The 25665-nt window shown below is 45.9% G+C and overlaps 1 protein-coding gene across 2 annotated transcripts in view; it reads right to left on the minus strand.

The window, feature by feature from the left end:
• LOC100762612 (IQ motif and Sec7 domain ArfGEF 2) overlaps window positions 1-24287 on the minus strand; it is an 82963-nt gene extending 58676 nt beyond the window's left edge. For both annotated transcript variants that reach the window (XM_027432142.2, XM_035449975.1), the window contains exons 1-2: window positions 23566-24287; window positions 2421-2450 (exon numbers count right to left, since the gene is read on the minus strand). In XM_027432142.2, coding sequence (XP_027287943.1) covers window positions 2421-2450; window positions 23566-24272 — 737 coding nt within the window. In that variant the 5' untranslated portion in view covers window positions 24273-24287. The remainder of the gene's footprint in view (window positions 1-2420; window positions 2451-23565) is intronic.
• Window positions 24288-25665: the final 1378 nt, after the last annotated feature.

Raw genomic sequence — 25665 nt, forward strand, 5'->3', positions numbered from 1 at the left:
GCAGCCCTGCCTGCTTAGACACCATCTGCTCCAAAAGCACTCCCTAACTGTAGTGAACTTGAGAAGTTAGATATGGGGCCTGAAAGGATCCTCAGAGAGTCCCATCCAACCGTGGTTCCAAATGAAAGGGTCTGCCCACTATCCGGTGAGACCTGGTTCTGTATATGCTATTGCTTTAGGCCCTTCTGGTGCCATGTAGCTACTGCTATAGCCTGAGTTTGTTATGCCTGCTGAGCCTGCAACACTGCTGTAGCCTCCTTGAATATGAGCCCAGTATACTCACCAGGAAGCAAATCTGAGTCAAATCAACACTAGCTTCAGAGCCAGAGTCCAGGGCATGAATGAGAGGAATGCCACCCTACCCATTGGATCTTCTTTCCCTGGGTGAGGCACTGACCCCCTTGGGTCTCCTCTTCCTCATTTGTTTTTGTTTTGTTTTTGAGACAGGGTCTCACTATATAGCTCTGACTGTCCTGGATCTCGCTCTGTAGATCAGGCTGGCCTCAAACTCACAGAGATCCACCTGCCTCTGCCTCCCAAGTGCTGGGATTAAAGGAGTGCACCACCACACCAGGCTCCTTTTCATCATTTGTAAATCAGACATCATAACCCATTCCTAATGCAGCTGCTGTGAGCATTAAAAAGATCATATTTAGAGTGACTAGTATATGAAGAATCAGTGATAATTATTATGATTACTAATATTTGGATGATGGCAAGGATGATCATCAGCTACAAAGCTGTCAAAAAGTCCTATGTGACAGTATAGGCAGGAATCTGGGCTTGGTGCCAAGCAGACTGGAGTTTGAATCCTGGCTTGTTTCCTCAACTGTAAAACACAGACGATAAGGCCAGCACAGGTTCCATCCACAGTGTCACTGGGTAGATCAAATAAAACAAATCCTTGACAAGTTCTGTAGCTTATAAAAGGCCCAACATATGCCATCACGTGACTCATGGTTATGGTTATTATTAAACACCATGAGCTAAAGGTTCCAGGAACTCCCCAGCTGGGAGGAGCTGACAACTAGAGATGTGTTCAATCTGGTTCCTCAACAAGTTAGCAGGCACATCAACAGAGATGCCTATGGGAGGCCTGGGCTTGAGGTCATCCCAGGCTGCTTTTCTCCAAAGCCACAGTAAGAACATTGAGATCTATGTCCTTTCTTAGGCAAGTGCCCTCCTAAGTGTTAGCACAAGCTGTGCCTGGCCATGCTCCTTGGCTGCATGCAAGGATTAATTATGTGCCATCACAGACCTCTTGCCCAGACACCAGGACTGACTATATTCACCACATTCTCACTGATTTAATGCTAGCCTCAGCATGTGTCACCCCCCAGAGCCCCTTGGACCTGGGCACCAATGTGTTCACCCAAGACCTCCTGCAAGGGATGCTAGGACAGACCATCTGTACACAAGCAACTTCTGACCCAGACCTATGTCCACTAACTTGCATGATCGGAACTGTGCTATTACATATGGTTGGGCAAGCTGTGCCCACCCAAGGGTTTACAGCTGAGACTTAGTGACTGGGGGTTCACACCCCATTTGTGCTGTGTTCACCAACCCAGCAAGGTTCACAAGAAAGGGACCATTTTTCCAATTGACCCCATTCAGAAGGAAGAACAGCTCCTGAAGTGAACTGTTTTCTATCATCACCAAGATGTCATATTTATTAGTGCAGGCCTGGAGAGGACTGTCCTCACCGTGTGCTTCTACTCCTGGGCCCATGTCATTTCAAAAGCTACAGTTTCCAGTCCAGATGCTAAGACTAGACCACACTCTGAATCCCCTCACCATCCCTACATTATCCCTATTTTTGACACTTCTGCCTTCGTGGGGTTTCTGACAGATGAGGGTCCAGTTTTACTTCTGCTTCCTCAACTAATAATCTTTAGACCTTATCAAAGCTTATAAACCTTTAACCAAGCATGCAAAAGTGTCTCCTTGTTACCATATATATTTCTAATGTCTAGAATGTATCACATCTAAAGTCAACCTAAGTCCCATTACTTGAGACTGTCAGAATTCAGGATAGAGAGGGAAAATAAGACAAGGTAACCCCAGCACCCATTGTTCCCTTTTCTCCTGGAGGAAGAAAGTAGAAACTTCCTGGGTCTTGAGCTGACATCCCACATACTAGCCTCTTATTGTGCCCATACTTTGCCCCTACATTGTGCTGCAAAGCTCTCAAGTCCCCTAGGATTGCAAAGACTGAATAACTCTTTTAACACCATCATACCTATGCCTGCCACGTTCTCCCTGTCCTCCCTTCCATTCCACACCCACCTCTAGTACCAATGGGGAAAGAACCCTGTCATTGACCCATGCCCATGGATCCCAAAGTAACAACCAAAGAACCCCTCCACCCGAGGCCCAACCCCATCCCCCAAGTACTACTAAAGAAACGCGGTACTGACCTGACTGTTCTGGAATTCTCACCATCAGATCTGAAAGAGAAACAGGAAAAAAAAAAACAACATTCAATGTGGGCTCACCATTCTTTCTTCCTACCCTACCTTGAAGTCCAACATATGTTATGAAAGCACAAACATATGTGTTTTATTCATGCATGGAGAACAGCAAGTGCAAATTCCATGATGGTGAGTTGCTTAGTCAGTTGGAGCAACAGGGAGAAGGTAAGTTGGCTAGGTAAGCAAGCATAGGGCCACTGGAGGTGTGTGAAGTCAAGGAGGTAGCAGCAGTCAACATGAGTGTAGCTTTCCTTTGAGTGTGGTCTGAGAAGCAGCCAGAGATGGCCAGGTTCAGATATCCCTGCTACTTACTATCCCTGGGACTTAGACAAGCTACTTCATCTCCATATCTGAACCTCAGTTTCCCTCAGTTCCCCAGTAACACAAGGTTGATCCGCTCAGAGCTGTTGGGATGATTAAGCTCTTTGGCACCAGGCAGGCAAGTGCCAGATATTATTAACAAGATACAAGAGGCTTTGCCAACTTCCTAGTCCAACCTGCTTATTTTCCAGCTTAGGAGAATGAAGCCGAGCAGGTAAATGAGTCAGCGGCTTGGCTCCTTTCTACTACACTGGGCTGCCTTCTTCATTATGTGGGGCCCCAGATGCAAGAGAAGAATGAAAGAGAATGAGGTGAGGGCCAACTCTGAGGATGGCCAGGAAATGAACAAAACCAGGACCATTCCCCTCCCCTCTGACTCCTCCTCAGGAAGAGTGTGTGTTGGGCAGGCACATATGCCTGTACAAGCAGTCACATGGTTATGTATGCACATGCTCTTGTGTAGTGGAGGTTAGGACAGAGGAGCTGTTATACTGGGAGAAGAGGAGAAAAAGGAAAAGCAGGGCCCCTGGGAGTGGGAGAGTATGGGAAGTAGTCTTCCTCCCTCTTCACCCCACTCCTCTGGTTCTCTCCCAGGCTGAACTGCAAAAGGCACAGAGATGAACACATGAGCCTCTGTCTTCAGCTGAGAGAGCCAAGATACAATCTTAGGTTTTTTGGGGGGGTGTTATCTATATGTATGTCGAGAGGATGATTTTAGAAGAGCATTTGATGAGAGAATGATTGCTCTTTCTCTCTTTCTAGCAAGGTGGGGCAGGCAAGCATCAGGGTGCTAAGTGAATCTGACTACTTACTAGCACATTATCCTGAAGAAGTCACCTTGCTATCTAGGACCTCAGATTCTTCACTCAGTAAATGGGGCAGTATGGGCCAGTGGCAAGAAGCCCTCCCTTCATGGAATGGCTTTGAGGCTCAAAGTGCATGTTCATCTGATAACAGTGGTACTGATCTGTTGCCTTTTTGTCCCCTTAAAGGTACAGAAAACCAAGGCCACTGTGCACCTTATTACAGTTATTCAAACATTCCATCCCACTCTATAGCAACAAGCTCAGTTATTCTCAGGTATAAAGTCCAAGGAGCCAAACTTGAATGAGTCCCCAGCTGCCTACAGAATGGGAGCCAAAACCCTCAGCATCTCTAACACTAATCCCCTGATCCAGGGAGGCTGGTCTACAAACACCCATCTCAAAAGCCAGAACACATTTATTCAGTTGCCTATACTCTAGGTTCTAAGACAACTACATACTCAAGAAATTTAACTTCATCATTATCATCATGAACCATCATTGAACATCTCCTATGTACCAATCATAGTATCTCTGCTTCCAAAGTATTCCTCTGTTGTCTCACAGCTCTCAACATGACAGTGGGGATGGGGGAAATGTCAAAGTCCTGATATAGAGTGTTTTAGGCAATTCTTCTCACACGGGACTGATTCTTCCTAGTTTGGGAGGACATAGCATCATAAGATCCAAACTGGGGGTACATTTCACCTCACCAGTCTATCACTAAGCATTTAGTATGTTATATATGGATAATAATAATGCTGGTCAGTTTTTGTTAATTTGACACAAACCTAGACATACTTGGAAAGAATCTTAATTGAGAAAAATGCCTCCATAAAATTGGCCTGTACACCAAGTCTATGGAACATTTTCTTGATTAATGATTAATGTGGGAAAGCACAACCTATTGGGGAGGTGCTACTCCTGGGCAGGTGGTCCTGGGATTTATAGAAAAGCAGGCTGAGCAAGCCAGGGAAATCAAGCTAGCACTGTCCCTCTATGGCCTCTGCATCAGTTTCTGCTTTTGAGTTCCTGTCCTGACTTTCTTTAGTGATGGACTGTGATGTAGAAGTGTAAACTGAAGTAAACCCTTTCCTCCCCAAAAGGTCATGGTGCTTTATCACATCAATAGAAACTCTAGGACAGCAATCATCAATATAGTGCTATATGGCACTTCTTCAGGGAACAGTACCTTGACCAATGGTCAGTCTGTCTCCTACTTCATGAAGCTGGGCCACCATTCTTCTGGGGGGAGAGTATAAAGTGGTAGAAGTTAGGATGTATTATGATCTGGTCCCTAACAGGCAGTGTTAACTTTGGTAAGTCACCTCTCTGGACTTTTGTTCCTCGTCTGCAAAATTAAGGAGCTGTGTTAGTTGAGTTCTAAGCACTTGGGAGGCAGAGGCAGGCGGATCTCTGAGTTCCAGGACAGCCAGGGCTACATAGAGAAACCCTGTCTCAGAAAGAAAAAAACAAACAAAATTACTGAATGCAAAAATCTATTTCTTTTATCAACTAGAGTCAGCTGTCTGCATGTGGAACCAAAGACCCAGGAACCACACCCTACTTCTTTTTTTTACTCAAGTCAGTAGAAGGAAATATCTGTCTGTCTGTCTGTCTACCCATATGTATGCATATATGCACACACATATCAGCCCATATGTTCATAACCTGTTTGTGTGTCCCCCTTTCTCCTTAGACTAACCTTGGGTCTAATGAGTAGACTTGGATATTAAGACTACAATTCCTAAAAGTAAGCTTGAGAAATCTCATTGGAGACCCAAATACCTAGAGCATGTTCTAGAAGGGAAGGCGTCTTAATGAGCATGGCTCCTTGACTCCATATATACTTGCTTGATGGGGAGGAGTCTTTGAAGTTTGGGACCCAGGCCTGTTTCTTGGTACAGTTCATGATACTGGGATTTGTAATAAACAGCCCAAGATCCTCCTCCTTTGGCTTCTTTAGCTAGGTCCTGCTTTGCAGTCCAGGGAATAGGGATCCCTCATGGGCCAAGGCCTTCAGGATCTGTGACCCGTGAAGGATACAGCTTTCACTGCAAACCGCACTAAACAAACACATTGATTCCCAGGCTATCCATTGGGTCATTTCATTCATAGCTCTTTCAGTATACTGATCTTCATTTCTGAACAGCTTTTTAAACAATTGTGCACTGAATGCATTCTTACATTAGAAAATCTAGGAACCCTTGGAAAAGGAAAGGAGAAGATGTGCATCACAGAGGCAGCAACCACTCTGAACACTTGTTCTATTCCTCTCAGTCTTTGCATCTCTTCATGTAGTAGAAATGATTTTGCAATGTATGATTTTTATTGCTTTTCCTCTTACATGTTTCCCCATATAAGTGCATATTCTTCAAGACCATTATTTTGATTTGTCATGATGTAGTTAACCACCCTCTGAATGTAGAGAATGGATGCAGGCATATTTTCCCATTGCTTTAAATTGGGCTTTGGTAGACTTTCACACACGGCTTTAAAGCAACACATGGATCTTAGGAAACTAACCTTATATAGGAGCAATTGTATCCAGCTTATTACTCTTTCTAGATGGCCATTCCCTCTAGCTATGTCTGGTTTTATAGTCATTCATTCATTCATTCCATTAGCACATATTCACTCTGTACTCTTATGACCAGATCCCAAACTAGGGCTATGGGATGAAATGAGGCATAGCTCCAGACCACCAGAAGATGTGTCAGTCATGCTTGAAATAGGCAATTGCAGAACGCTCTGATTATGGCTGACAGGGAAGGAAGAAGTAGATATCAAGGGAGAACAGAGAAGGGCTCATTAACCCACCCTATGGACATGTACACAAATTCTTTGAGGATATGGTGCCTACATGAGTCATGAAAGATGAATAAATACAAGTTAGCTAGAATTAAAAAGGGAATGTTCACTTAAACACAATGAGTTGAACGAACTGATTTGTCTCTGTTACTTTGCAAATCCCACTAAAATGTGAGTAAATTAAAAACAAAAAGACAGAAAGACAAAGTCTAGGATGCTGACCAGAAGTAAACTATTTCACTTTGTAGAACCCCTTCAGTGCTCAAGATTTGGAGGCACTGTACACCTCAGAAGGCAGAGTGAGGGATAAAGCTAAAAATAGTGACTTGCAATGCTGTCCTCAATGCTGTCCAGTCAGATTCTCTCCACCTCCAGCACTATCCCGGCAGCCGGAGGCTTTGGATTTGGGAACACCAGGTGCAGTGGCAGATGGGGTGAAACAGACCTAAAAGCAAAGGGATCTTCCTTGGAAAATGGTGGGACCCTAACTTCCTTCTACTCTACTGCTTCCGACAGCAAAGTGGGCTGCACACAAATTCTATGCACCTGTGTAGTGTCATGGGAGCTATTCTCAAGGCATCATCATGGAAAGGCTCTTAAGTTGAGGCTTCTGTTTTAAAGGTTATTTGGCTTTATTTTATGTGTACAAATGTTTTGTCTGTATGCATGTAAGTGCACTGTGTATATGCTTGGTGCCAGCAAAGGCTAGAAGAGGAGGCTAGGTTCTCTGGAACTGTAGTTATAGATGGTTATAAACTACCATGCAGGTGTTGGGAACTGAACCTGAGTCCTCTGAAAGAGCAACAGGTGCTCTTAACTGCTGAGCCATCTCTCCAGCCCCCAAGTTAGGTATATTTTGCTTTATGTTAAATAAACCTTAATAAAATTCATTATTTTCAAAGGAAACACAGTTCCAAGCAGTCAAAGATTACTGTATGATGCAAAACTATGTGAGGGAGACCACCAACCTAGAAAGCAGATGGACAAAGAAAACAAACCAAAGAAGGAATCTGGAAGGAACAAAGACAATGAAGAAATCTGGGAAATGGAGAATGGTGAGAGCCAGAATGAAAATGTCCCTGGGATTAAAAAATAAAAGGTGAAGAGATATCCTAGGAAACAAAACAACACAATAAAGAGGACGGCAGGAGAGAAAAGATGAGAAAATGAGAGCATTAATTGAGGAATTCCTCCACCTAACAATAGGGGTTCCAGAAATAGAAAATGGAGGAGCCAGCAGGAAGGAAATGCTCAAAGATACAATAGAAGAATGTTTCCCAGAACTGAAGGAATGAAAGGCCAACAAGATAAACAAAACAAAGACCCACATCCAGATATGCTGCTATGGCATTTCAAAACACTGGGGATTAAAGAAAAGATGCTAGATGCTTCTGGAGAAAAAAAACATTATGTATTAAGGGTCTTTCTAGAATGTTTCTCTATAGTTTCTCTATAGTCCTTGTCTGAACAAGTCTGGGATAAAAAAGATGATGCTAGTGGTGCTGGTGACGGTAAAGATCGATTCATACTGTCGACTATATATTTGTCTATTTGTTTTGTTTTGTTTTGTTTTGAGACAGGGTTTCTCTGTGTAACAGTCCTGGCTGACCTGGAACTCACTCTGTAGACCAGGCTGGCCTCAAACTCATAGAGATCCACCCACCTTTGCCTCTGATGTGCTGGGATTAAAGGTGTACACCACCACCCAGCTCTTATTCTTATTTTTCTGAGACAAGATTTCACTAGGCAGCTCAGGCTGGCCAGGAAATATTTTTTAATATTTACTTTTTATTTTTAAAACAATCTTATTTTACATACCACTCCCAGTTCCCTCTCCCTCCCATCCTCCCATGGCCCCCATGTCCCCATGGCATCCCCCATCCACTCCTCAGAGAGGGTGATGGCCTGGAAATCTTGATCTTCCCATTTGTGCCTTCTAAGTGCTGGGATTATAGGCACGTAACACTGCACAGGGCTACCACATTTTAAATGTCATGTTCCAGAACTAAAGAGGCAAAGATCACATTGTATTTATATCTTGAAGAAAACCAAAAGACTACAACCAAAGACTTAAAGACCAAGCAACAGGGTATGGACTTTGCCTTATAATTGCTGGGAAGCACCAGGGAGGCTTCACCCAAGGTATGCCTCCTTTAATTCCTAAACAAGTATTATGTAATCATAGTAAATATAATAAGCAGGTCTTTATCATAGCCAAACTTACAATAACCCAAATAATAACAATGGTACTATTTATTATGTGTTTATAATGGTCCAGGACTCATCCTGTCTCCCAAACATCTGTGCAAGGAAGTTGTTCTTATCATACAGAAACAGAAACCGAAGCTTGGAGGAGCAATGTGAATTACCCACAATCACCCAGCCAATAAGCGGTGGATATGAGTTAAAAATCTGTATTCGTCTGATTGCTTGGCTTTTGGAGACAGGATTTTGCTATGCAGTGCATGCCTATGGGGAACTTGTGGTCCTCCTGCCTCTGCCTCCTGAGTAGGCATGTGTCATCATACATGCTCACAACAAATGCCTTTAGCTGCCACAACTTCTGCTCCTTTCTGTCACAACAGAGCCAAGAGGCACTTCATCTCCCATACCAGCCTGCAGACTTGACTTGCCTTCCTCCCCTGTCTCCCATCTCCCGTCACACAAGTACCTAGCCAACCCTGGCTCACAGTAGATCAGAAACCTGTCAAGTCACAGACAGGATGCCCAGAGAGGTGAAGGCGAAGGCTTGGAGACATCATAAGGATGCAATAGCCAGAATGGGGGCAGAGCCCAGGTATCCATTCCTCAGCTGAGGCTCCTTGACTAGGTAGAGGAGGTTAAGGAAAGGGATGCACCAGGGATGCTAGAGGAATGTTCATGCCACTGGCTGGGACCAACAGTAACATAGGATCAAAAAGAGGTCATCCAAGCTTGGCTATTAGGAATGTGCAGTTACTAATAATTTCTAGTTTCAATCAGGTTTAGCTAGAGCCAAAGCCTGTAACTCAAGAGCATCAATGTGCATCTCCTCTCTCCCTGCAGTAAACAAAAGTAAAGGAATAGTATATTAAGTATGAACTATCAGGAAAAAGAATGGGAGAGGATGACATCATCGGTGAGTATGAGATTTCAACAAGTTTCTGAAAGAAAAAAAAATCAACAGAGGGTTGGGGAGTTGAAGGAAGCCAACCCTCATAGGGGGTTGCAGTTGAGGAGGGAGCCCCTTGGGCCAGGAGAGATTAGCCAGACTTAGCCTTGGCATGTACCGTGAAGGGCAGACATCACCAGGGGGGCAAAAGACAAGGGATAAACTGACAGTATACAAAAGCCTTTCAGCCCAGGGAGATGGCTCAGCATGTGAAGGTACTTACTGGGCAAGCCTAATGACATTTGTTCCCCAGACCTCGCATGGTGGAAGGAGAGAACTGACTCCTACAAGTTATGTGCTGACTTCCTCATGCACACCATGGCAGGTGCTCATATACATATGCATCACACACACACAATAATAATAATAGTAAACAAAATCATTCCTTCCTTCCCTCCCTCCCTCCCTTCCTCCCTCCTTCCTTCCCTCCTTCCTTCCTTGCCACCCTAAGTGCTGGGCTCAGAACACGAGCTGCCTGGCTTTTACGTACAGTGGAAATGTCACAGGGCTGCTGGAGTAAGGAATCAAACTATGAGGGATGGATTAGAGTATCTAATGACATTTTAGTGGCCCCAAATAAGCTGCTTTTTATTTTGGCATTTGAAGGACACCTACTATAACAATCATCTCCCTGTTGGATCACCAAATAAAACCTGAGAGTGCACAAGTGATTCTGGATATACAAACATGTCAGTAAGAGTTTCTGTTAACTCATTCTTAGTCTGTAAAGCAGAAAAAAGGAGAGAAAACTATCACAATTTGAGATGGGGGAAGGAATGCAGTGTTACAAACAAATAAGCGAAAATAATTTTTTGTTGGTTTGTTTGTTTTTCGAGACAGGGTTTCTCTGTGTAGCTTTGGAGCCTATCCTGGCACTCGCTCTGTAGACCAGGCTGGCCTCGAACTCACAGAGATCAGCCTGCATCTGTCTCCCGAGTGCTGGGATTAAAGGCGTGCCCCACCAACACCCAGCCACTAAAAGAAAATTTAACAAATGTTTTTGTTGATCCTCTTCCCTACTCCCCTCTCCTAACCCCTCCCCATCCTGTTAGTCCTCTTTACATCACTGCTAGCTCTCCTTCAGCTTCCATGTCACAGGCATTCTCTAAGCTTCCTTTTATCTTCTCTCCACCCCTCCCTCCCTTAAGACCTCTTTCTCTCTCTTCATAGTCCCCCTTTTCATGACATATACTCATTCTCATATATACACACATATATGTGCATATATATGATCTGGGATACTTTGTGTGAATTCATAATTTCCAGTTGCATCCGCTTTCTGGCAAATGTTATGACTTCATTTTTCTTTACAGCTAAATAAATTCCATGTGTATATTCATCACTTTTTCTTTATCCATTGATTTGTTGACAGTATGTATAAAAATCCCATAATTAAATCCATTACTTTGAGTACAAATTTTAAAATTAATGGAAATTAAATAGCAAGAAAAGAGAGATAATGTTTTAAGCTGATAAGTGAGGAAGTAATTCTTAAAGCAGACTACTTAGAAACATGAAGTCACAGGGTTGGTGAGATGGCTCAGAGGTCTGGGGTGCTTGCCACCAGGACTAATGACCTGAACTCAATCCAAGGCAAAGTTGATCTGAAAAAGCTGTCCTAGCCAGGCGCTGGTGTCTCACGCCTTTAATCTCAGCACTCGGGAGGTAGAGGCAGGTGGATCTCTGTGAGTTCAAGGCCAGCCTGGTCTACAGAGTGAGTTCCAGCACAACCTCCAAAGCTACACAGAGAAACCCTGTCTCAAAAACCAAAAGAAAGAAAGAAAGAAAGAAAGAGAGAGAGAGAGAGAGAGAGAGAGAGAGAGAGAGAGAAAAGAGAAAAAGTTGTCTTTTGGCCTCTAATTGCCATAGTATATGCAAATGCATGTTAATTCGCTCATACACACATGCGAAAATGTAATAACAAAGAAGAGATAAGTTACTACCAGAAAAGCTAAATGATAAAAGTGATCATATCCAGCAACTGGGTTTGGGGAGGGGGGAGGCTAAATGTCTATAATTCCAGTACTTAGGAAATGGAGACAGGAGGATCTAGAGTTCAAGGCCAGCCTCAGCTATATAGCAACTCTAAAGCCACCCTGGACTTCATGAGATCCTGCCTGAAAACAACAACAGCCAGGCATAGTGATCCATGCATGTAACACCAGGAATCAGGAGGCGAGGCAGGACAATCTTAGCAAATCTGAGGCCAGTGTGATATACGTAGCAAGTTCCAGGCCAACCAGTAAGTGAGACTATGTCTAAAAATTTAAAACTAAACAAAAAACAGCAACAACAAAAAGAAGTGGCTACCTCCAGGGGCTAGGAAGCAAGAGGGAAGCCTTTTATGACAGGTTCTCCCTATGATCCCATCCGGCATTCCCCATCCCCAAGAATCCTTCTCCCTTAGCATTCCTAAAGCAGAGATTACAGACATGTGCCACCATGCCTGGCAAGACATTGGCTTTTTATTCTACAACTCCTTCATGTATCACTTGAAAATGAGTGTGTATGCTGCATGATCTAACGTAAATGTAGAAGGTAAAAAGTTAATCTCACAGAAATACAGAACAGTATAATGTTTACCAAAACTGAAAAGAATGGGGAGGGAGTGGAAAGACGATGGTTATTGGGTGGGTTCTAGATGGAAGGAATAACTTCAACTGTTTTGTAGTGCAACAGGACAACAATAGTTGACAAAACTAATGGAATATTTCAAATTAGCTAGTAGAGAAGGTTTTAATGATCTCAATACAAAGAAATAATAAATGTTTGTGTACAGGTTAATCACCCTGATCTGATGATCACATATTGTAATCATATATTAAATTGCTATACTGTATCTAATAAACATGTATAATTACTGTGTCAATTAAAACTAAAAATAATATTGTATATACACTGCCTTGATTTGTGCTGATTTGGTTTTTGCTGTATGTGAGATGAGGTCTTTTTGACTGTGTTGCCCGGGTTGGTCTTGAAATCCTGTGCTCAAGTGATCCTCCTGCCTCAGCCTTCCAGCTGAGGTGGCTGCTACCTTGACTGGCTGGTATAATTTTTAACATTCTAAAATCAAGTCCCTTTCCTTTCTTGGGTTCTCTGTCTTCCACACTGTACATACTGAGCAGAGAGGGTGATGATTCTGCTGATATGAGGTCCTAGTCTCCAGTGATTGCTTCTGTGTAGAGCAGGAGCGAGAGAGGTTAGGCACAGCACTAGACACTCTAAAGCAGTGGTTCTCAGCATGGGCATCGTGACCCCTTTGGGGTGTAGAATGACCCTTTCACAGGGGTCACCTACGACCTTCAGAAAACACAAATTACAATTCATAACAGTAGCACAATTACAGTTATGAAGTAGCAACAAAAATAATTTTATGGCTGGGGGTCACCACAACACGAGGAACTGTATTAAAGGGTCACAGCATTAGGAAGGTTGAGAGCCACTGCTCTAAACTAATACTTTGGCTCCCTGCAACAATCCACAGAGTCTCTTCAACCAAATCAACCTGCACCACTTCTGGTCCTCTTCAAATATCACCACTACCATTCCAGCCCGTCCAGCCTTCCATTTACTCAACTATTTATACTCAGTTATTACTTATACCTGCCTGACTCATGAAGGATTTAAAGTGACTTACTCCAAGAGCACAGATAAAGACAGACCAGAAATTGAACCAAAAAATAAGAACTCAGGAAGAGAGATCAACAAAGATGCTACAGCTATATTTCAGGTTAACTGGTGGTCGAGGCATAAAGGAAGATACAATATTAGCTCCAATTAGCAAAGAGAGAACGCACCATTTTCAGGAAAAGCAAAGCTTGGCCTAGCACTGGATTCTTCAAATCACTGTCCACAGGAGATTTTAGAAAGAGAACAAAAATAATTGTTTATTGAGTACAAACATCAGAGAGTGCAATTCAAATTATCTCGGTTAATCTTGAGCAGTAGGTATTGTTTATTTCATTTTAAAGACCAGGAACTAAAAGCTTATAAAACATAAAATGGCTTCACTGAGGTCATCTAGCACGGTTGAGGCAGCATTTATATTCTCAAAAGCACATCCCTCCTTTATATGAAAATTGAAATGGGGGCAGGGGGTGGCCAGGCCTGGCTGTCAAGCCAGAAATTGCCTTTGAGCTGCCTCAGATACATCAAACAAGTTCTAGCAAGACAAAAACCAGCAGCAAGAAGTTTGGTCCTGAGCTGGTGGAGAAAAAGAAGAAAGAGTTCCTATCCCAGCTATGAATCAAGCACCTTGGTTTCTGAGGAGCCAAATCAGAGCAGGAGGCCAGTCTACCACTCAAGCAAGAGCCCCTTTAGAAGCTCTTTGTTGCTTCATCCCCAACAAGGCACCCAATCTCTTTGAGTCCTAGTTTTCTTCTTTCTTTCATTTGGGTTTCTCTAAGTAGAACACAAAAGCAATCCTAAGATTTTAGAGCAGGAAGCAGCACATTGGACAGAAGCATTTTAGAGGTTCTCTTCCAGTCCCGAGGCTCTTTTCTACACACACTTGCAGGGCCTTACACAGTCTTTTGTGGCTTCTGGTCGTAATCTTCTCACCTGCAAAGGAAATCGCTGCGTACTTCAGGCCTTTCCAGCCGATCATGAATGGCTGCCATTCCTCCGAGCTCCTTCAGTGTGCTGTGTTCCCTTCTATGATGGCACTTGAGGAGTTTATTGTCATCACCATTCTCTCTCTCCGGCACCCAAGTGTGCAGGTCTTTTTTTCCTTTTTAAAATGAGAATGACTCTCCTAACAAATTGTTTTCTTTTAAAAATTAGTTTCATTGTGTCATTTTCTTTCTTTCTTTTGTTTTCTTTTTGCTACAGGGCTGCTTAGTCCTTGCTGTCCTGGAACTCCCCCCCTGTAGACCACACTAGCCTGGAACTCAGAGATCTGTCTGCTTCTGCCTCCTGAGTGCTGGCATTAAAGGCTCATTATATCATTTTCATACATGTCTATTTTTGCCATTTGCTCATATTCACCCTCATATTGCACCCTCTTATTTTTCTCTTCTCCCTTCACTAGTCTCCTTCTCCCCTCCATATGGTCCCATTTCTGCTATCATGTCATATATAATTGTGTATGTGTCTGTTCATGCATGTGTGTTGTATGTGGTCATGCCAGAGGTTGATGCCTAGTGTCTTCCAAAACAGCTCTCCTCTTTATCTTTGAGACAGGGTCTCACACCGAATCTGGAGCTCACTGCCTGGTTAGAATGACTAGCTGGCAAGGCCCATAAGTCCCCCCTGTCTCCACCTCCCCCAGGGCTGGGATTACAGGAGCACACCAGCACACCCAGCTTTTTAGTGGGTGCTGGCAATTCTATCTCAGGTCCTCATGACTGGACAGCAAGTGTTTCACCCAGGGAGCCATCTCCCTAGCTCCCAGATATATATATATATATATATATATATATATATATATTATATATGTGTGTGTGTGGTGTGTGTGTGTGTGTGTGTGGTTGTTGTGTGTGTGTGTGTGTAGATTCTACATATGAGAAAGATTAGTCTTTCTAAGTCTGGCTTATTTTGCTTAGCATGATTTCCAGTTCTATTCATTTTTCTTACAAATGACATTATTAATTCTTTTTAAGGATGAATAAAACTGCACTGTATATATACAAATTTTCTTGATTCATCTGTAAATAGGCATCTGCACTGCTTTCATATTCATAGGAGTGCAGATCTTACAGTCTCTCATCTAGACTGTTGCATGCACTTCCTCACTAGATGTTTTCAAATCTATCTTACAGTCTGCCTTTCTAGGGAGATTGCTCCAAAATGTGACTCTCAATATACCATGCAATGGGCACCTCTCTCCCTAGCTTGAAGCTCCTGATGCTGTCATCTTATGTCCTCATGCTCTAAGCTGACCAATTCTTCAGGACCTCCTCCACTTTGATGAAACTCCCTGCCTCCTATCTGCTGCTCTAGTTTGTTTCTATAGATAAAAAATCTTCCTTTTCTTTGCACATACTTCATGTATGAGTACACTTAGGCTGTTTCCCCCACCTTAGCCTCTCATTTGCCCCCAATTCCCAACAACCCACACCATCTTCTTTCACTAGTTAACTCTAACTTATCCTTTGAGCCTCCATTTAGAGATCACCTCCTCCAAGAAGCCTTCCCTGATGGTCTGTAGATACCAATCCTTAGGTCCTTCCCTCTGGCAATACAGCACTGGATACCACTTTGTGTTCATCTGTTTCCACAATTGCTTTCTTACCCTGAAGCCAGAATTGTGCAGTGTAAATCACCAAACTCTTACCTGTTAGGGCACAAGGTGCAACATGCACTAGACATGCAAATATTCACTGCATTAACCTCTCTCAGAATTCTGGGGAGTGTCTACTTGGCCACTTCCTCCTTCCTTTCATATAGCACACAGCTTTAGAAAGTATCATTAATAATAATGTTTATCAGTGAATGAACACATACTGTGTGCTGAGATTAGCTATTTCATATTCAATTCGCACCAACACAGTTGAATTGGGCTACTCAAGAAGTGGCTAACACAGCAGAAGTGCAGTTGTGTGAGGTGCCACTTAGATACTTTGCATCATATACAACAATTTTTTTCAATGTTTGGAATAAACTGAGCTCCTCCCTAAAGATGAAACTAATTTGCTCACAATTCCTCCTCATGGCCAATGTTTATTCGTCAGGGAATACAACAGAAAATGAACCGGGGCCTCACACACATTATATTAATCAACGACTAGCCCCTAATGACAGTAATTCTAACATGGTTATATAGAAGAAAACATTGGTTTGATTCAGATGGGTGTAGAACACTGTATCCTGGGATCTAGTAGGAAATCATTAGGCCTGGATATGCAGTATTCCTAACCCTTTAAGAAAGCATAAAATTCATACATCCTCACTCTAATTCCTATGTGCCAACTAAAAGGAAATAAAACCTATAGTCTAAAAAAGAAATCACATTATGCCATAGACATGTATCTTATATAAGGGAAGGGTACCTTTTGGATGATGGTGGTGATTAATTTACATCTAAAGCATAAGAGGAACAATCCCGATCAGTCGTATAGCTCTGGCTATCTGCCTTTGTTTTGGATATGATGGAACTATTTTCCTGTTGTTTGTTACACTTCGCCTCTAGGGGGCAGGGCAGTATCATCTTTTCTTTTCTATCCTTAGCTCTCTGCTTTCCATCCTGATCAGGACCTTGATGAATATGAGGAGCAGGCAGGAAAGTTTCTGACACACTGAGGGGTTGGGAGTGGGGCGGGGGAATGGGGATTAGTATGAATCATATATATTATAAAATACAGTTTTATCCCCGTGTCCTGCTGAGGGGAAAAATAAAATAAAAAACAGGCCCTGCAAGTGAAATGATGCTGAGAGTCTCACATGAAGTCCACATTCCAGAACATCCTACTTCCCTCAGATTCTCTCAGGTAGTGCTCAGGGTTCCCAGGTCCCAAGGAGCTTCAGCTACTAAGGATCCGAGATGGGTTTCCTGTGTATGTGTTTTCAAGGGTCTGGAAAACTGGACACTTGGTGAGACGGAGAGAGCAGGAGGAAACTAGACTACTTGGCAAATCATTATTCCCTCAAGAGCCCCTCCAAAGAGGAAATAAGTCATCTATTTATCATTCTCCCCTGGGACCGATGCATATGACCTTGCCAGGGAATGAGCCAAAGAGGCGAAGTCTACTCCCACTCCCAACATGCTGTGCCTGGCCTAACATATAGTCTCAATAAAGACTGGATGGATACAAAAAAGGAAAAGAAATGAAAAAAAAGGTGCCAATAAACAACTTGTAGCTGGATTTGGTTGAACTGCATACATGTCCTGTACAGAACTCCTGGTTCATTCAGAAGAGAAGATTTTGAACCAAGAGTCAAGAATGTGGCTTGACATGGGCATGGCATGCTAGGGAGATGGAATGATGAGCAGATTGGCCTGTATACCTCTAAAGTCTCATCCGACTTGGCTTCTCTGTCACTGTGTCAATTGGGAGACCATGCTGGGTTTAAAAAGTAGAAAAATCCTAAGCCAACTGCCTCCAGGGAGCAAGAGGAAAAAGCCAAGAGAATTTTGAAGGTGACATTTCTCTCAACAGGAATCCAGAATAATAAAACAAACAAACAAAAACAAAACTGAGGGACCTGGCTATTAGTTCACAAGGATTTAATCAGACATACATATTGTCTTCTCAGAATTGATTGAGCAGTTAACTATGTGCTATGTGATTTACTTCCAAGTTGTTCACTCCTTTGTTGTGCCCCCAGCACCAAGCACAGAATCTGATATATAACATGTACTCAATACATGTCAGGTAAGTCTGACTGCTTTTAGACCAGTGGTTCTCAACCTTCCCAATGCTGAGACCCTTTAATCCAGTTCCCCATGCTGTGGTGACCCCTCCAACCATACAATTATTTTCACTTCTAGTTCATAACTAATTTTGCTACTGTTACGAATCATAATGTAATTATCTGATATGCAACCCCAACAGGGTCGAAACCCACAGGTTGAGAACCACTGTTTTCGAGGTTGCTAGGAGGCACAAGATGTGAACAACTAAGAAGGATATAGATGTAGGTGTAGATAGAGAGAGAGCGCTTAGGACCCAGGTTTCATTCCGAGAACCACAATCTGGAACTGTGGTCCCAGGGCATCCGATGCCCTCTCATGCAGACAAACCACTCCTACACATAAAATAAAAATAAAATAAAAAGGCTAAACTTTTCACGGCAAATGTCAGGGATAAACTGAGCATCTTGGAGGACCAACAAGTGCTCAGTGGTTAAGAGTGCTTGTCCCTCTTCTATAAGACCCAGGTTTGATTCCCAGCAACTCACACGACAGTTCATAGCTTCAATTCCAGGGGATCTCGTACCCTCTTTTCCTCTCCATGGACTCACATGTACTACACATACACACATGCAGGCAAAAAAGCCATACACATAAAATAAAACAAAAAATAATTTTTAAAAAGGACCAGCAAATAAAGCTCGAAGAGGTGTCAGCTAATTCAGCCTTAGAAATAATAGTAAGAAACCAAGGAGAAGCGAACAGTATTAGCCAAGTCACAGAGGCCATCAGAAGGCCTGGTGGACTAATGATGGCAGCACATGGCCAGGGTAATTTAGGCACGGGCTGTAGAAAAGGAATTCGCAAAAAAAGAGAGAAGGGAAATCTGTGGACAGAAACAGAAAGACAGAGAAAACAGAGGAGCCAGACTGCAGACATGGCTTGGCTCCAGCTGATTTATCAGAGGCTTGACAGAAAAAGAAGAGTAATCTCTCAGGACATCATGGAAAAAGCAGGAGGTGACTGCAAAAGGGAACCTCTGTAGGAGGCAAGCCAGAGTCACGCCTAGAGTTCATGTCTTTAAACCCCCACCGATGGAAGGGAACAACAGGGCACTGAAGGACTGGAAGCCATACAGCTCTAGGTCTCAGCCAGCTGTGTAACTCACTGCTCCTCTCCGATTTCCATTTCCTCGTCTGAAAAATGAGGATAACAATAACACCCACCTGGCAAGGATTCTGTGGAAATGAGATAAGAACTAGGGCTGCCGGATGAGTAAGAATGCCAAGAATGCTACAGACCCTGGGTTCCTACTAGCTCTTTTACAGTCCTGCCACTTATTCACTTAGGGACCTTGGATATGTTACCTGGACTTCCTAGTCCTTAGTTTCTTCACCCAAAAAATGGAGTTGACAATAATTACATGAAAGGATTCGTGTGAAAACAGAATGACTGGCTACATGGGAAGCACTCAGAACGAAGTGCCCAGCACACAGTCAATGCAGTAGAAAAATGTTAGCTATTATTACATAAAGCTGCATAGGATAGACCTACCACACAGAAGGCTGAGAGTCGGTACACATATGGCCTCTTCACCAGGCCTTTCCTCTGCCCCAAGCAAATGCAGAGGCCACAGTTGACAGGGATGGACAGAGGAAGAACAGTCAGTCAACATCAAGCCTGGTGTCTTCCTCCTGCCACACATCTCAACTGTGATGACACCAAGCAACTGTGCACATTTTTCTTCATAGCACCTTCCTCTACTGGCCAAGTCCTCAACCAGTGGCCTTGCCTGTCTTGATCCCTCTATCCTCTGAGAAACTCCACCCTTTCTGTTCACTTTGTCCTCAGGACTGTGTCTAAGGCCTGACTAAGCCCGAAACCCTGTCTTCCTGGCTGGTGGGAAGAGAGCTCTGCAAGTGCCAAGAGCATGGTGTTTGCTCAGCCTGGTGGCCCCTCCTGCTCTGTGAACACAGCCAAGAAATATTTGTGGATGACAACAACCCCATTCTTGCCCCAGATCTAGACAGAGGAGCAAGACTCCTAATTCTCATTAAATTCAACATTATCATTTTCTCCCACACCAGCATAATGCTCACAACACAGCGGAGGGGGCAATAAATAGTCTCCCTCGTGAAAGGAAAGACAGGCACCGTAGAAAAAGAATCCAGCACGCCAAAGGAGCCAGACTTCCCCCAGAGCCTCTGTCCTGGCTCACTCTCACTGTCACTCGCTCTCAGTGGCCTCAGCCCCTGTAGGGAGCTTGCTGACAACCCCACCACCTGCAGCTGATGGTAGTTCAACAGTGACGTGGTAGACCACGCATCACCCTGGGTGTCGAGAACACCAGGCTGGCCTCTCTAGGTTCAGTATCCAAATGTGAGCCAGCTTGCAGGGTTGGTGGGGGCAGAGGATACACAGTTACCACGACATTGGCTTCAGCCCACCACTGCATAGAGCAGAGACGGAGCTAGGCCCATGCAGAAAACGTAGGAACACAGCTCTCTTGAGCACGGGACACTCAGCAGTGGGTCCTAGCCTCTATAAATCATTCTAGGTGTCAGAACTGTAGGGGGAGGGAGCAGACCAAGCTTAAACAACAAAAAAGAGCTCTTAAAATCCTGGCAGGAGGTGACAGTTCCACGTAAAATGACAAGCATTGGTCAGGCTCAACAACTAGTAATCCAACAACTAAATCCTCATGTACCAGTGACCAGAAGGAGGCAGGGATTCATGTCGCTTTCTGTCACACTAGGAAGACCACACCCAGAGCCTGGCAGAAGAGATTCTGGCATGCTGGAACCTGTCCAGAAGAGCAGTATGGAAGGATGTGGGAGCTCTGGGTAACTGATATGGACATGGATGGGTGACAGGCAAAGCAAAGAAGGCAAAGTTCACAGGAATATGTTGTGTATGTTGTGTTAGTAGCATGACCTCGGATGGACTTTACTGCTCAGAGCCCTCAGTTTCTTATGTTGTGACGTGATGGTGGTGACAGATGTACAGGGTGGTTGGGAGAACTGAGTCCTAGGCAGACCGGGTTCCCAAAAAGCTACATCTTGACCCGGACCCTAATTCTCCCCAGTCTGTCCACCAGAGGGAGCCTAGGGCCCACCAGAGCCCAGCCTGTACCAGCTCTGCCTGTTCTCCCCCAATGCTGCAGCCTCAGCTGCTGAACTCCCACCCTGCCTGCCCGCGCTTCCAACAGCAGCCTTCTCACCCACTCCTTACAAACCCAGAACAGGCCTAGCAGGGGAGTTGCTTGCAGCAGCATTGGTTACAGCAATGGCTACAGGTTCTCCTGACACCAGGCAAGGAGGAAGGTGGGAAAGAGGAAGGTAGTCGGCTCTTCTCCCCATCGACTCCTCCACTCATTCCAGACCCATCTCTTCTGGTTCAAAACCTGGAGATACCTAAGGCTCCCTTGGCTTTTCGTAGTTCAGTACCTCACCAGGTCCTGAGGCCAAGACTCCTAGGGGCTGGTTAAGCTCTAGGAAACAAATAACGTGCCTGTAAGAGAGGCAGACTTAGATTCTAGTCCCAGTTCCATTAGCAACTAGTAGCAAAACCTTAATAAGGCTCCTTCGACTTGAAGCCTGTTTCTCCCTCTCTAAAATGGAGTTGCCAATGCTCACTAAGTGGGCTTTGTTGTGAAGTCCAAATGAAGTAATCACAGATAGGCAAACACTTAATATGTAGTTGAGAGACATTCAAAGTGCTATTTAAACCTCTTTTATTAGCCCAGTAGGAAATGTGGTGCAAGGCATTCCAACAACCAACCTGGAAAGTGCACAAAAAGAAGGAGGGAGTCTGAAGCAGGCCTGCAAAGATGGCAGAATGGCAAATGGGCTTCCAGCCAGCCAAGACATTCAGACCTATGACTGCAGAATGGAGAATCTGAGAGCAATGGAATTTTGAAATTGAGGAAGATTCAGGTCTTTTCACTGGGCTCAGTGCCCGAGTCAGGAACTATATGTTTCTTCCAGCTCTCTCGGACCCCGTCTAGTCCTCAACTGGACCTGTCAGGCCAGCCACCACCCCCAACCCTTGAGGCAATCTACTGCATCACAACTGGCTAGACTGAAAAGTTCTCTTGATTTTATCTCAAATGTCCCCACTGTTCCTGGATCTGCTCCCTGGAGTCATACACAATGAGGCTGCTCCCTCCATCATAGGCCTGACCCCTCTAGAGAAGTCTGCAACCAGGCCCAAGGACCACAATGCCCTGTCCAGTCTTTCTCTGCCCCCATTCTGGGGCTGTCCCTCCACCCCAACACTCAGCTAAGGGTGCACTGCAGTGGAGCCCAGCCAAGCCCTCAAGCTGCAGCTGCTGCTCCTGGGGCCCAGCCATCTCAACCCAGCACCCCAGCCTGCTGCCTCACCATGGGGGAGTTGCAGAGAGCTGTCTCCCGGCAGATTTCCTGAGGCAGAAGGCTTCCCCACCCCCAGCCCAGCCTCCAAGAGACACTCCACTAGTTGTGGCACATGGTAGGACCAGCTGAGCAGTGAGAGGAGGGGGAAGCCTGTCCATTTGCTAAATGACTTCAGACTTGCTCTTTGGTGTGGCTGGGTTAGTAACATCACCATTGAATCTCAGTTGGCAGACCTTGCCTTTAAAAGAAATATAGGGGAAAGGATGGACTGACAGAAGAACGACTCAGTCAAGGTCACAAAGCCAATCTGCAACAGAGCTGGAAGGGAAACCCGGTTCAGTGTTCTTTCCACTATAGCAGCAAAGCAATAGGAGAGCCTTTAGGGCATCCCTGTGAGCCTTCATGCCCTTGACTCACAGGCTAATACATCTAATCTATCCCAAGCAGCACACAATGGGATCTATATGGGAAAAGTGGACCCTGCCCATGTCCCATCAACTCAGAAATATTCCTATCCTGTCTCAGACACATGTACAGACCCCAACACCGGAACTGAAGCTAATCCAACAGATGGGAGATCTATGGACTTCCCTTCCTGGTAGGGCTCTTTAAATGGGTGTTGTTTTTCTTGAAGGGTGGAGACCAGCTGGACTTTGAGAAACTAACCAAAGGCCTAGCTTCCATCTTTGCTCCCCCATCTTTGCCACCATCACACCCCCCCCCATGCCAAGATGTACTGCAGTTCTCCTTGGAGGGATGTCTCAGCTGCCAGAATCCATTCTGATCCCTACCTGCCTCTAGACAAGATTACCCCCACCCCAAAAAAAGGTGTGTAGGAGTGTTCCTCTCCTTCGGGGCTTTGAATTGGTACCACCTCTGTTTAAAAAAATATTTATTCCATCCTCGGGAAAGAATACCGCTGGGGGTTGAAGAAGTGGAAAGAGGTAGTGGGGATTGCTTTAGTCTTTAACTGGCCTTGGTTCTGGAGGTTAAAAAAAGAAGAAGAAGAAGAATTAGGAGGAGAAGAAGAATTAGGAGAAGAAGAAGAAGAAGAAGAAGAAGAAGAAGAAGAAGAAGAAGAAGAAGAAGAAGAAGAAGAAGAAGAAGAAGAAGAAAAAGAAGAAAAAGAAAAAGACTGCACTCATCTGACCAAACCAGTGTGTGGTGGCTGGGGAAAGCATGTCAGCTGGCTGAGGAGGACCTGGATTCTCCCGATTGGGACAGGAGAAGCAGGAAATGGGATCAGGCATGGGCTTCATATACTTTATCCGCCAGATAACTTGGAGAGGAATCTAGAGGGGAAGGGAAGGGTGGGGTGGGGGATTGCAAACACATTCCTTACTTTCTCTGGAGGGTTGTAGCCGGGCTGGTGCTGGTACTGGTGCTGTGACCTCCGCCCGCGCCAGGGCTGGAGCTTCTGGATGCGCCACGGCTCAACTGGCCCCGCTCCCGCGGTGGCCGCTGCCCCACGCCCACCGCCGAGGAATAGCCGGCTTCCTTCTCGCGGCCCGGGTGCGCTGGCCCGGCCTCCCTCCCGCCACGCTCTCGACTCAGGGCTGGGTTCTCGTGGTGCAGGTGGCACTGGGCCACGTCGCGCTCGCGGGCTGTGTAGCCGGTAGTGTCCTGGAGCTGATAGGAGGCTTCTCGTTCCTTGTCCCGATAGATAGCTTCCCGGTTCTGGTAGGCGCCATCCCGGTTCGGGTAACCCACGTCCCGGGACGCCTGGTGGAACTGGCTCTCCCGCAGCTCGCGGTGGTGGAACTGGGTCTCGCGCAGATTCTGGTACTGGCTCTCGCGGCCAGGGCTATCCCGCGCGCCAAGGGGGTCCCGGTGCAGTTCCCCGCGGTGCAGCTGGCTCTCCTCCCGTAGGTCGCGGTTCTCCTGGGTGAGCTGGTCCAACTGGCCCTCCAGCTCTTCGATGCGCCGCCGCTGGGTCTCCAACAGCTGCTGCTGACTCTCAATGATGTTGTTCAGCTCCAGCAGGTACTCCACCGCCCGGTTGGGGCTCTCAGATCCCGGGCCACCCGGGGGCCCGGACCCCGCCTCCATCCTGGCGGCCCAGGGACAGGGGAATGGGCAGGAGAGCCCAGTCCCCGCTCGCTCACGGCGCCACCCTCCCCCGGGCCCAGCCGGGGGAGGGGGCCGGCGGGACGCGAGGGCGCGCACCGGGCTCGGGGGCCCGGGGGCCCTGGGGGGCCCGGGAGACAGCGCTGGGGCCGGCGGCACGGGGCGCAGGAGCTGAGGCTGCCGCGCCGCCGCCGCCGCCGTCACCGCCACCACCACCGCCAGGGCTCGGAAGGACGCGGCCCACGGCGCTCCGCCCGCTGCGGAGTCACTGCGCAGCGCGGCGCGCGGGACCGCCCCGGCCGCCGGCCGCCCCCGCCCCTGCCCCACCCAGCTCTCCCGACCCGCCCCCGCGCGCCCCACCTGCAGTCGCCACCAGCACCCGAACTGGACCAGCCCCAAGGCACTGGCACCTCAGCTGGAGGTCAGCCGTAGCTCAGTCTGCAGGAGATATATCCATTCCAGCAGTTCTGGGGTCTTCACCTAACAGCTTAATGAAGTCCTCCAACCTATTCTCACATGTCCAAGGGGCCCAAGATGCAAACCATCAGAACACCCATCCCAGGCAGTCTCAAGACTCAGCCAACTCAGACTTCTAACCCTCTCGTCTGCCAACCCCAAACAATATCCTATTCCCTAGCCCAGCTGGCTTCCTGTCTCAGGCTTCCTTCCAGCCTCATGACAAACTCTTGATTTTTTCATTCCAACTAGTCTATGGATCATCCCTCCATCCCTGTACTTCTGTGTTTCTCTAGCTCTGTGATCTTACAGCCCACCCAGTCTGTAGTTCCCTATCCCTGGCAGCCCCTGGAATTCTACTCCCACCACCTCCAGCAGCAGCAGCAGCAGCAGCAGCAGCAGCAGCAGCAGCAGCAGCAGCACAACCACCACCACCATCACCACACACGAAAGTTCCCAGGCATTTACCTCCAGCCAGCCTCTAAATTCTCCATGCAAATCAATGCTCAGATTCCCAATCCTACGCAACCCCAGGATTCCCCATGTTAGCTAGTCTTTTGACCAAGGCAGCCTCAAGATCATCCACTCCAACAAGCCCCTCCCATGCCCCCCGGACTCCCCATCAGAGTCTGACTTGATGTCAAAACATCTTTCTTCAACCATCATTTTCTTGTTTTGTTTTGGTTTTGGTTTTTCGAGACAGGGTTTCTCTGTATTGTTTTTGGAACCTGTGCTGGAACTCACTGTGTAGACCAGGCTGGCCTCGAATGAACAGAGATCCTCCTGCCTCTGCCTCCCAAGTGCTGGGATTAAAGGCAAGCGCCACCAACACCCGGCTCAACCATCATTTTCTATTCCCCATGGAAATGGTATCTTTGTTCATTCCATCATTGCCATCCAATGAAGTTTTATGTATCCA

The sequence above is a fragment of the Cricetulus griseus genome, chromosome X, assembly GCF_003668045.3.
Source record: "Cricetulus griseus strain 17A/GY chromosome X, alternate assembly CriGri-PICRH-1.0, whole genome shotgun sequence".
Classification (NCBI taxonomy): Eukaryota; Metazoa; Chordata; class Mammalia; order Rodentia; family Cricetidae; genus Cricetulus; species Cricetulus griseus.